The sequence below is a fragment of the Pogona vitticeps genome, chromosome 2 (genome assembly GCF_051106095.1).
Source record: "Pogona vitticeps strain Pit_001003342236 chromosome 2, PviZW2.1, whole genome shotgun sequence".
NCBI lineage: Eukaryota > Metazoa > Chordata > Lepidosauria > Squamata > Agamidae > Pogona > Pogona vitticeps.
In genome coordinates, this window is record NC_135784.1 from 101,043,246 (window position 1) to 101,057,002 (window position 13,757).

At 39.1% G+C, this 13,757-nt stretch overlaps 1 protein-coding gene across 1 annotated transcript in view; it reads right to left on the reverse strand.

The window, feature by feature from the left end:
- Positions 1-1,900: 1,900 nt before the first annotated feature.
- Positions 1,901-13,757, reverse strand: part of CATSPER3 (cation channel sperm associated 3) — a 43,835-nt gene continuing 31,978 nt past the window's right edge. Inside the window, exon 8 of the mRNA XM_020794461.3 lies at positions 1,901-9,203. Within this exon, the coding sequence (XP_020650120.3) occupies positions 9,068-9,203 (136 nt within the window). The 3' untranslated portion in view covers positions 1,901-9,067. The remainder of the gene's footprint in view (positions 9,204-13,757) is intronic.

A 13,757-nucleotide genomic window follows, 5' to 3' on the forward strand; every position in this document is an offset into this window, starting at 1 on the left:
GCCAACATTTCACCCAAGGAATGGAAGGAGCCTTACATTAGTCACAAGGCATAATTTGACCCACAGAGTTCACTGAGATTTTGACAGAGCTGTTGTTAAGCAGGAGGACTAGTTCCACACTGAGATTAGAATGAATATAGTATTGGACATAAGAGGCTGGGGCCGCTGATCGATCAGAACTAGGAAACCTGTGCCCCCTCCCAAATATTGTTGAGCTTCAGATCTCGCCAGCTAGGCTGTAAGCTTCCACATACTGTACATGCTTCTCTATTATGGGCAGCCATTTTCATTGTCTTCCTACAGAAATATCCTTAAAAGGTCTCTGCTAATGTAATTTCTGCATTACAGTATTTGTCAGTAGCTTTATCTATAACTAATTTAAAAAGTACTCAGGGCCTTAGGATAGTTGTGATAAAGGGATTTGTTTCAGTCTGAGGTGTTTCTCATTCATTATGAGTTTATGATGGCATCTCTCTGATTACATTTTGAATAGCCAGGGATGAGCTAAAACCTAGACCTACGAGACATCTAATAAACCTTTCTCTGTTTGCAAAAGCTCTGATGTATTTGATATCCTGTTAAGCAAACATTTTCCACATCGTCTCTCCCTTTCCCCCTGGCTATTTTTTAAAAAATGTAATTTTGTGTTCTCTTCTGTAAGAACACATTAACAACAAGCTTATTTCAGTTGGATCAAGGTTTATGGCAGTAACCTGAAATACAGCTTAAATCTTTGGTAAGCCGGTGATGTACCTGTAATCATCCATGTAATTTGCCACATAAATATGACACAGCAAAATGGACTGTTGTATGAAAGGGAGGTGTACTAAGGAATATCGGCAACAAGACATATTTTTGTAATATTTGTTTTGACTGGGATGTCAATAGTTCTTTGACACTAAGTACAGTGCAATTTCTAAAGGGAGGCCACCAAAGAGAACTCGGGATGCCCTAGGAGCTGGCGTCAGTAAGCAAGCAGGTAACACCTGCCACTCAGTTAAGCCAGAGATTCATTAATAAAACCAGGTGGCAGATGTGACCAGACACCTGACACCTCTCTTAGAAGCTTCCAGAAAGCCTAAGCAAAACGTATTAGAAACGTCTCAGCTGTGAGGAATGGGAAATGACTTGGTGCTAAGACCTTGTGGGAAATTGCTCCTCTCCGGAGTGAGAAAAAGTTTCTCCCTGCACTATGTGATGCCAGGAGTGGGGTGGGAAAGGAGAAGGGCATTAGTTTAACATTAATAAGGGCTTCCCAGTGTGACAGAGCCACTTTCTTGGGGCATACAGTGGAATAACTTAATGCTGTGAAACAAATTTTGAAGTAGTCACTTCAGAGTATAGTGTTTCACATCCTTTCAACTTCCTTCAACAGTAGGAAATTTCAAGAGCACAAACATCACCAAGGTCTTTTTAAATAAAAAAAAATTCTGGTCTTATGAGGACAGAAATTTACATATAGTTGTGATTAAATTAGAGCAGCCTAAGATTCTGCACCTCCTGCCCCCGGAAACAGCATATATATATATATACTGTATATATATATATATACTGTATATATATTGTAAAAAAATTACAAAAACATTTTTCAATGTTTTTGTAAGTTTTTGGTGATTTTGGCACATCCTGTCTGCTTCTTCCCAAGCAGACAGGATGTGCCAAAGTCACAAAATTTACAAAAACATTGAAAAATCTGCTTTTGATTAATGCTTATTTAAGGAATTGTCTTAGCATGGAAATCTCTTTCTCGGGTAGGTTGAGAGGGAGAAGCTATATTTAGTTTCAAACACCTGCTAAAAAACATACCTGCATATGCAGACATTTCCTGCTCATTAATTATACTTACTGCTTTTTCCTCTTGTATTATTGTTGCAATATATCTATTTGTTAATTTTACTTATTTTTAATTGTTTTGAATTGTTTTATACCATATTATATAAGTGTTGCGCAAGCATTATGAATACATAAATAAATCTCATTTCCCACATGTAAGTATGTGGAGACATATAAAACCGATGGGAGCATTCATCCTTTCAAACTAGCCTTTTAGACTTGATTGTAATGGTATTTTAAGGTCTTTATTGTTCAACTTCTTAAAAAAAATATTCTTTGTAAGTTGCCTTGAATGCTATTCCTTTGTAGAAAAGTGAAACAGAAGTATTATAAATAAATAAGAGCAAAATAAACAAAGGAACATTTCCAGGTTTCCCACATTATATAAACACAAGTCACGTTACATAATGGCATTTGTTTATGTTTTGTGTAGCTTGCCACAGCCACAGAAGAGGTACCAGGGCATGTAGGGCATGTCCATACTGGTAGCGTTTTGGGAGCTTTGCTCCCCTTGGTTCACACAGAAAAACTCATTGGTATCCTCCAAACTATATGCAAGGCTCTCACCCTTTATTATGAAAGCAAAAGAATCTTATTCTAGCTATGAGATCGGCAGAGTCTACTATGGTCTCGGTTTGGCCTTTTCTGCCTCACAGGTAGAGAGAAGCTGACACATTGTTATGGAGGATGGCTATTACTGGGAAAATCAGATAACCAAAAGAAAAGAAAAGAAATAGGGAGCCCATGGAAAACGTTTTGCCTGGTTTAGGTGCTTGCTATGAAGGTGTCAACGCTAGTGATACAAATAACATACCCATTGCCGCTGAGATGCCCTTCAGAAATCAATTTCCTTTTAAAAGTATTCAGTTATTTTTTAACTCACATGATCTCTGAAAGCTCAGAATTAGCAAAGCTACATTGTTTTAAATTTTTTTAAAAAAAATGCTGCTGCTAAGTCTCGCTGACCCATTGTCATCTCAGACTTTGTACACGTCGCACTGCAAATGTTTTACCCCATCCCAAAAGGTATTGATAATAAACTGGCAAAATCAACATTACCTTTGCTAAGTAACTTTGGGAGTAATTAAGAGCAGGCTTATAAGCACAAGAACCTGCTGTGCAATAGACTAGTAAATCTGGTTTTGAGTGTGCATAAATGCTTGTAACAGATGGGCATACTATGGAGGCAAGACATTGATACATCTGTAAGCGAAAATATATAGATACTAGATCTTCTTTCCCATTGGCAAACTTTTCTTGGTCTACTCACTTTAAACTCTAACACAAAATATGTGCAGAAGAATAAATCAAAGAATTATTTATCTACAGAGTGAAAAACAGCCACAGAATGAAACCAAAGTAAAACTGGAAGCAGAGGACAACAGCAGTTAATGCATCTGAAAAGCACAGATCCTTGTAGGGGGTATTTCACTGATGGGGGCAGTCGCTGAAAAGGGTACATGCTCTCTCTCATGCACATTCTTTCTCCCACCTGCCTTGATTCATTCTTCCAGTGGACACAGAAAGTGGGCAGCTCAATTGATTTCCAAAGGCCACCTCAGAGGCAATGGTTATGTTATTTATATCACTAGCATTGGCACCTTTGGTGCAGGCACTCCACTCTACCACTCCTCAGCTGAAGTGAAGCCAACCTCAATGCTCATCTCAGGAATAGCACACAAGGAAGGCCTGCAAGGTAGTCTGTCGAGATGGGACGGGGCCCTCCTTGCACAATGGCTGCTTGGTGATATAACCGGGTGAGGGAGAATTAATCATAAGGACTGGTACCTTCATTGAGAAAGTATAAGCATGACAATGAGTCTTCTTGGTTGTTTTTAATCACACTATAAACATACAACCCACTTGAATATATGTTTATAGTTAGCTTTACACCTGCTAACCTGCACTTTAAGAAGTGTATAGAAAAATTGGAATGATGTCACAGGAGGGTGTGGAACACAAGTCCTATGAAGAAACACGGGAGAAGGAAAGGGTAGGGAAGGGCAAAGACCTCTAACCAGCTGACCCAAAGAAAAGGACGAGAGCTAAGTCCTGAGAGGGAATATTCCATCTGACCATTAGAAGAAGCTCATTAAGAGCAAGAACATTTTCACAAAGGAGCCAATGGCTGAATGACTTGAGGCGGAAAGTGGATGACAACGTACCGGTATGTCATATACTCTAGCTCTGGACTTCTTGCATCAGGCTGTGAAGTTGAGGGCCTTAGGGGCACCGTCCCACCCTATGATACTACAGCTACTCAGCATTTGTGCTACATGCCTCTGTGTGTTACTCAATGTAAAAACAACTTGACTGAGTCAGACAAAAATCTGTTTAGTATGTAGAGTGGTCGACCAGACCAGATGGGCGGGATATAAATCAAATAAATAAATAAATAAATAAATAAATAAATAAATAAATAAATAAATAAATAAATAAATAAATAAATAAATGTACATTTTTTACATGAAATACATCTACCAACTGGTACAAGGAAATCGACTAGCAGTTGGTCTTTGATTCACCCGTTTTTCATGCTTTTTATTTAACTCTGTATTGAAGATCTATGGAATAAAGAAAAGAATTCTGAAGTATGGCACGTCTGACAGTTATAGGTGACCACCATCATAGCATTCTGGCATCCACATAAGCACACACTAATCATCCATGAAATCAATAATCCATACAAACAGCATAGAATTAGAAAATGTATTAAACTCAATGTCCACCTATAATTTTTCTTTCTCAAACTGTAGTTCAAATAAATCATATTTTAATTATTTTCATGATACATCACCAACTTTGTTCAGTATTATTATTTTGTTTTAATTGAGATAAAATAATTGAAATTATTGCCAAAATTTTATTGCTTGTGGAAGGCAAACAGCATGACTTTCAGTGCCCTCTACCTGGCAATTAACAAATTCCTGATCAGGTTTGCAAGCGCATGCCAAGCCAGTGGGTGTGCATGTTGTCAGGAATCCCACCAGCAACTCATTAATTGCCAGCAAAAAGCAACTGACCGTCATTCCCAAGGGTTCCTCTAAGATGTGCACATGTGTGGACACACGCAACTCCACCTCCCTCCACACAGCTCTCTTCCTCCTCCATGCAGTAATCATGTTAAATTCCTTTGGTTTCGGTCATGAGCGGTATGTTGCTCATGCCATTTGCCTTTTGTATGCATAACAAAGCAAGGAGATTTCAGCCATCTAATAAGGAATTTCAGATAACATGTGGCTGTAATGAAAATGGCCATATGTAAAAGGAGGAGAGGTTCTAAGCTTGATTATATTCCTCCCATTTGACTGTCTTGCTGAAATGTGGCCCATATAACTGTCAAAAGGGGGGGAAAGTGAGGTTTCGATCTAATCCTGCCATGAAAACGGTCACATATTGTCTCTAGAGCCACATGTGTTTTCATTATGTGGTGGAAGTTTGAGGAAGTGTTCTTCATAAAAAATGAAATTACTACAAATGACAACATGAAAACCAAATTTAGTTGGAACTTGTGTCATGGATTCCTCTCTGGGATTTTTATGAGGAGCTTCTGTTTGCTGTTATAGATGGGAGAAAACAGGCAACTCCAGATGAAAGTGCACTTGGAATCTTTTACATTAGGGTGTACAGAACAGCATTATCTGCTAAATCCAGCAGAGTAATTTGTGTATGGAGATAGGCTTCCGTATGTGCCCTCTAGGTTCCCATGTACTGTAGCTCGATTGCCATTTTTGTCACCCATCACCATCAGTTTTACTGACAAGAGCTGATTGTAAGTGTAGCCCAAACACAGTGGGGTCTGTGTGTATACATTACCCATCCTGAAATAAAATGCTATAAGCAAGCAGGAGACAAATGGTGAACTGTGTAGGATCATGAGCAACCACTGAAGAAGTTGACAAACACTGTTGGTTCTGTTCCTCTCTCTTGAGGCAAAAAGACTACCCCACTACTAGACATACCTCATTTTTCAGACAGACATAAAAGTAGGAGGGATATTCATGTGCAATGAACTGCCCAGGAACAAGAATAATTTTCCCAGTTATTGCTTCAGATTCCCTGCTTAGAGTACTTTGATTGTAACAGAAAATGTGAGGTGTAGCACAAGATAGGGTCTTCTCAGTTATGGTTCCTCTGTTTCCATTTGCTCAGCACCTCCTCTGATTAATAATACTGTAGTAATATGATTTGATTTAAACTCCATCTTCCCTCACAGGCACTCAGGAAGCTAACAATATAAAAATAGTTAAGATTGCACATTACCAGTAATCTAAAATCAAGTGTCTAAAATAACAAATTACAGGTGTTTGCTAATTTAAATGTCAGCTTAAAGAACCTATTTGTGAAAGCTTTGAATCAAATATGACATCTTTTAAGTGTATTTTGCTTGACATACACATTATAAGCTTTTTCAGGATATTTTTAAGGAATGTTGCTGTTCCCATAACATTTCTTCCTTTGTTCATTTGGTCTCATCATCAGTTTAATATATACAGGGATTTCAATTCTTTTGGAAGCCATCTGAAAAGCTAAGACTGAGAGATGGAATATATATGTCATTCTGTTTCATCATGCAGATTTGATTTGTACATGAGGATCCCTATATTGAGATCAACAATTTTCTAAAAAATTTAAGGAAGGATTCAAACTGGGCATGTCAGGAAGGGACATCTAATGTGATGATCAAAAGCAATCCAGACCTGTACAGAGTGATCGGCCTGCATTCCCTAAATCAAATTCAAGCACCACACACCTGCAGAAGAGCACTTCTGTAAAAATATTAGTGTTTTAAAATGCAGTATACAATGTACAAAACTAAAAGAACAGAATGTCAAATCCAATAGCCTATGGAGATGAATATTTCAATGAATTACAGCGGAAGACCCACCTTCAAAATGATTTACATATGCAAACCAATGAAACCAGTCTGGTTGAGTGAGTTGTACTCAGAAGGATACGCTGGGCATGATAAATGAGCTTGTTCTGTTAAACTGAAAGCAAAAAAACAAAAACAAAAAAAGCCCATATCTCTGTCACAAAGTGTCAATAGTTTTGTTTTATGGGCATCATTTTTCAAGCATTTCTGTGCCTAGAATTAGATACTGTTCACGTCTGTTTCTAATTTATTTTACTACTAAAAAGCCATAGAGTAACCCAGACTAACCACTTACTGTTAAAGAGGACATTTTTCAAGTGGTTCTTTTTGTAATATTATACACCATTCCACTACATATAATCATAAAGTGCTTCACAGCTGTAATATTAAAAAAATACATATGAATCTACAAACTCAGCACCAAATATTATACCCCTGCTTTTTTCTTAGCAGAGAAAAGTCCATCTGGGAAATTCTCAAAATACTTCAAGAGCTGAAGATTTCACTGGTGTCTAGATTGCTTCCATGCTGTTTCACATACTTTGAGGATAATTCAAAAAGGGACACGCTCAACATCTGATACATGCTTTCTGCGATGGGACAGGATCCTGTAGCTCTAGACTAATGGACTTAATCACTAAAGAGAATCTTTTCCATCTTGTGTAAAATTGGCAAAGTGTAACTTTCCAGCCATATATTTTGGAGGAGTCATTTCCCTCTATAACACTCACTTCCATAATAGCTTGAAACTTAATTCATATCACATCAGCAGGCCTTCTCCAGCTGTAAGGCCAGCTCCCACCAGTCCTAGCCTTCAGCATTTTCCAAGGTGAAGGAGGACTGTAGGTACCATTTGGCAACATCTGGAGGGCTGCACGTTGCCTAGCTCTGTTCTGAACCATATAATCTGTGCAAATATATTGCATACATCATACATTGGAATAGATGACAGTATACAGTATACAGTCCTGCATATATTTTGCTTTAAGCCTAGAGATTAGGCAGTGTAGTCTACCAGTCTCTAATAAAATAAATTAATTCTATCATATCAAATATGAAAGATGCCAGGCTTTATCAGCAGATGAAGAATCTTACAATTACAGTGTTATTACTGGAGCATAAGATCTTCGTTGTTGTCTTCTGAAGAAAAGCCTTGTGGGACTTAACGGTGAGAGATAAAAATGGGCATAAACAGAAGCAAGAAGTATAGGGTCCGGGGATCCTAGAGGTTGGCTACTGGACCTCCGGAAGAACAATGCCATGAAAGATGAATTAGGTGAATTAGTTTAAATAGAAATCACCCTCTCATCTAAAAATCATTGCTGGTTGAATCCTTCAATTCTTGAACAAAAGAACTTCAGAGATCTGAATCTTATCCCTTCTGGCTTGAAAAAGGACAACTTTTTTTAATCACATGATAAAAGACATTAATCAGCTCATCAGGAATTATCACCCAGCTGTGATTACTGTACTACTAGGATAATTATGATCATTGCTTGCACATTTCTGCATTTCAGTTTCCTCTGATCTTGCTCATTACAACCCTTCATTCATCATCCCAAGCATATACTCGTATACTGTCATCTGCCAACTGAGAAGAAAATGCTCCATGCATTTGATGGCACAGGATGTAGTCCATAAATGTGTATGCCAAATACAATGTGTTAGTCTTTAAGATGCTGCAGAAAAATGCTTTGTTCAATGTGCTGCTCCAGATGTCGGCTAACAGTGGTTACCCTCATGTTGACATCACGGCATTCAGAATGAAGCCAGGCATATCCCCTTCCAACCCATTTTCTGTGTTATATGTAGACTTTGTGATGCAAATGCCTGACTAGTTAAATGCAGATGAAGTAGACAAGATATAGCCAGGAACCTCAGTTCTATCGCACAACTTCTTATTCATATGTGTTCTTAAATGGTAACCATGCTTCAAGACCCCATTTGGGTTCATGTTCCCAACAACCATTGTGGAAGGGAAAGTTGCATATACACTCAAGATCCTGTCCTTACCCAAAAACAAAGAACAAGTAGAAAAACTTGCACATACAGAACATTGCTTTAGTTTGAAAATCCGGGTTTACCAGTTAATATCTACCACATGGCCTCCATGAAAAATCACAGGATATGAGCTAACAGTTTGACCTAAGTCTATAAAGACTGAAAGAGATACAGCCACAAAACATAAACATATATTAGCAGGGCAGGCAAATTAGGTTTACACTTCCCAGGATGGGAACAAATGGAGCAAAATCTGAACTCTATTGGAAGGAGAAGATTTGCCATTAATTTTGCAGATTGTGAAGAAATGTGCAACAAAGGTTTTTTTCCCTCCCAAACTGGGAAGAAAATAAATGTTTATCTGCCTGAGCCCATAGTAGCAGTGGATCTAGATGCTGACTTGAGAGACCACAAAGATTGCAAAGATTTTTCTTGTGATTCTCGGAGCAGGATGGTCAAAGTGGCAACAATTTCATAATAGAGTTCTTGCAGCCTGGAAAGACACAAGAAGCAAATGTATTATCAGTCTGTTAAAATGGAGAAGGGAAACTTTGGCAACTAATGCAATCTATAGAGTTCCACTGAATCAAACAAACCCTTTTACACTGAGACTTGTAAGCTCACAGCCAGTGGCAGCATTTGCCCACTGTGGTTGGTGGGGTAGAAGACAAAGCAGCAAAAAAATAAATCCAGGAATAACGGACAGAGCTAGGTTCAAAAGTGGACATTCAGAGAGAAGGAGAGAGAGAGGCAGGCAGGCCGCAGACATACCAGCGAAATGTCCCCCTGTAGTTATGTCACTTTTAATCATGTTCCTGTCATGCTCTGAAATCACATGATATTTATTCCAGGATGTGCATCTGTGACAACCCCAGACCTACTGGAGTATACCACCAACCATTCCCTATAAGGAGTCACACAGACCAGGAATGGATTTTAATAAACAAAAGAACAAGGTTTATTGAAATAACAAACAGGGTAAATAAAAGAATCAGGTAAATAGAATACTGGAACGTGGCATAGTCCAATTCATATACATACAACCGATTGGTTCCCCCGGAACACTCTAAGGTAACGCACAGACCCTGAACCTATCAGTTCTGGCTACCTAGATAGAAACCTGAACCTATCAGGTATGTACTAACTGACAAACAGTTGTACCCAGTCTGACACACAGACTCCAACTCCAACTCCTCACACAAGCTCCAAACATATATACAGTACAGCTCCTCCCCCCTGATGTCCCGCCTTCCACTCCCCATAGGATGGAACTTTCCCTCCAAACCCATGACAGACAGGTACCATCAGTGCTGTATGTGACAGCATCCCAGTGTGTTTTTGAGTTATCGAGTCATTTCCTCCCAATTCAATAAGAGCCTAAAGCTTCTTGTTGACACAGTTTGGCAGGCGTTAACCAATGTATTGACATAATTGCCATAGAAAAATTAAAAACAATTTGAAACAATTTGAAAGGACATGCATGGTGACAATCATTCAAAAAAGTTGCAATAAGACCATTCACATACACAGCAACACAACTTTAAAAAAAATCTGCCATTAAAAAAAAAAGCTTCTGGCCAAACAAGAAATGATCTGCAGTTATCACACTTGCTGGGTAAATGATTCGCTAATGGCTATGTGTCATGTGGCCACAAATTTATTATAAGAACCAAATGGGGGATAGGAAGGCAACGTTTGGCTTGTGTGACCGCAGCAGAGATTAAGAGAGAGAATGAGAGGAGGGGAAGCAGAGAGTATTCACTCTGACCCTGCTTCACTCCCACACTATTCATCCTAGCCCAGAAAAAGGCAACTTGGCCTGAAATTAGAAACACTCCTGCCTGCTATTTGAAAGTAGCAATATTTCCTTCTTTAACCTAGGAGTACCATGAGCCTAACATAGTGCAATGTACTTGCCATAAAAGGCCACCTGTCAGAATTACAGGTTATTTGCCTGCTCTCTCTTTCTTTCTTTCTTTCTCTCTCTCTCTCTCTCTCTCTCTCGCATCAGCAGGAGACAGGCAAAATTATATTTAATACTGTGGGGCTGGGGGAGTGCCTATGCCTCTACCAATAAGTTGAAGCTGCTTTGAATCAGGGCCCCTGCCTATGTGTCGACTTGCTGTACTCTTTTTCACAAATTATGTAACTTACACTTAAAACTGAGAGCCATTGTGATGTAGTGGACAGGGTGTGGAAGCAGGGCAGGGGATACATGGGTTCAAATCCCTGTTCAGCCATGGAAACTTCCTTGGAGGAGGTACCAATTGTGTACTACTTCTAGAACATCTCGTATGCCTTTAAAACCCTATTACTGTCACCACGCGTCAAAGAGTCTTAGCGACAATAACAACAGCAAAAGTCTCTGATCATGTTCTCCGGAGCTAAACGGTCAGATCATGCATTAACCGTGGTTCCAAATTTCCGATACGTGGATGACACCTTCGCAATTTGGAACCACGGTAAAGAAAAACTGGAAGAATTTCTAAACCATCTCAACAGCATCCACCCAAATAATAATAATAATAATAATAATAATAATAATAATAATAATAATAAAATTTATTGTCATTGTAAGTATATACACAGTATACCATACAACGAAATTCACAGACACCCAGAGACCAGACACATGCACACACATAACATTCCCCAAACACTCCCCACCCACTAGAAGTCCCCCACTAAAAATACAAACATGTACACCTCAGGCCAAGTAACACAGTCCAACTAATTATTCACTACAATTCAGTATACAATTCATCATGGAAAAAGAAATAGATGTCATGGTCATATGCAAAACTGACCTCCTGTTGGGACACAAGGTCCACAGAAAACCCACCCACACAGACCAGTACCTAAACAAAAACTCCAACCACCACCCACAGCAAAAAAGAGGCATAATCAAAACACTGATAGACCATGCAAATTGGAACTGTGAAGCTCAATTTCTCAGCACCGAACTCAGTCATCTGAATTGGGCCCTACGGGCAAATGGCTACTCCAAGAATGGAATCACAAGAGCCATCAAACCAAGAAAACACCAAACTGAAGAGGAAAAACAGCCATCCACAAATAAAGTATTTCTGATGTACATCAAAGGGGTCATGGAGCGCGTGGGGAAACTTTTGAAAAAACACAACCTACAAACAGTATTCAGACCCACCACAAAAATACAACAAATATTACGGTCAGCAACGGACAAAAGGTACCCCCACACTTCTGCAGGAGTATATCGGATACCTTGCAGTTGTGGACAGGTATATATTGGAACCACAAAATGCAGCATTCACAGCAGAATCAAAGAACATGAGAGACACTGCAGACTAAAACAACTGGAAAAATCAGCAGCAGCTGAACATGCCCTAAAACAAACGGAACATTAAATTCTATTTCAAAATATCGAAGTATTGGACAACACCAGCAATCATTATGTTAGACTGCACAGGGAAGCCATTGAAATCCATAAACACCAGCAGATCTTCAACAAAAAAGAAGAAAGTCTAAAACTTAACAAGGCCTGGCTCCCAGCACTGAAAAATACAGCCTGCAAAAGGTCAAGGAACTCTACCCAGCTACAATCACTGCACATAAAAGACCAGCTAACGACATTCATCAATCACAGTGACAGATAATTTCTCCCCCTTATCACAACAATACACTCACAACAAAAACATGCTGATCACCTTCATCACCCAATCTCCTGAAAAGGACAAAAGTTGATCCCACAGCTATAGATACTCAACTATCCAACAAATTGCACCAGAGCACAGACAGAATTCTGATTCCTGTCCTCTGAAGATGCTGGCCACAGAGACTGGTGAAACATTAGGAAGAAAAACCTTAAGAACACGGCCAAACAACCCGAAAAACCCACAACAAACAACCCCCTCTTATGTTATTCTTGTTGGGGGTGGTGGGGAGGATGACTACAGTGGCTTTGCCCACACTCCATCTAACTTGGTATCAAAGCATTAGGCAGAAGTTGCTAGAAACGTAAGAAATAAATTGCCATAAATTAATCCTCCATATAAAATTATTATAATGCATTCTACATGGGGCATATTTTATTAGAATTCTACCTTGCTTAACCATTTGTGTTATACCAATTCTCAAAGCATTACACTGCCCCCCTGTTTTCTAGTAGGCTGACTTTGTAGTGTTGGTTGCCATTTTCAAAGCAAAGCTTAGTACCCAAATCTCCGAAGGAATCCCAGCTCTCAGAATATCTGTCCCTTTCCTAAATACTTGTTATGTGTGGTCAAGTTGGAACCAACTTATAGGAACCGTAACAGGGCTTTAAAGGTAAGTGAGATATTTAAGGAGTGTTTTTACCAATTCCACACCCCCAATGAGTTTCCATGGCTGAGTGGAGAGTCGAACCATGGCCTCCTGAGTCCTAATCTGTCACTCTATCCACTGATCACGTCGGGAATCTAAATACTGATAGTTAGATATAAACATCATGCATTTATAAAAGGGAAGTCCTTCTCAGATGTGATGGTATAGCTTTGGAACATAAACACACATATATGTTTTTATTTGTTTGCTAGTTCAGTAGTTCTTCGCACCTCTTACCTTATAATTATATATCTGCTACTGTGTTATATATGTCTTTTTATAATATGTAAGCTTGTGGTTCCCAAACTTGGGTCCCCTGATGTCTTGGACTAAATCTCCCAGAAGGCATCATCACCATTAGCTGTGCTGGCCAGGATTTCTGGGAGTTGTAGTCCAAAAACATCTGGGAGTCCAATCACTGTTGTAATCTGTGATAAGATCCTTGTAGATACAAGGAAGTTTGTAAATTTTAGAAATATAAGTGAGTGAGTGAGTGAAACAAAGAGATCACTGAGTATGAGAAGGAAAGCATACATAAATATGAGAGAAAAACAAAACCCATACCTGTGGAGGGAGAGGGAGTGGGAGGGACCCTCAAGAGCCTCTTGTCCAGAAGGCATGGGGGAACAGTCTGCCCTCTGAACTCTGGAAACACTGTGCCCTCAAAGAGGGTTTCTGTGTAAATCTCAGCATAAACTGTTGCTAA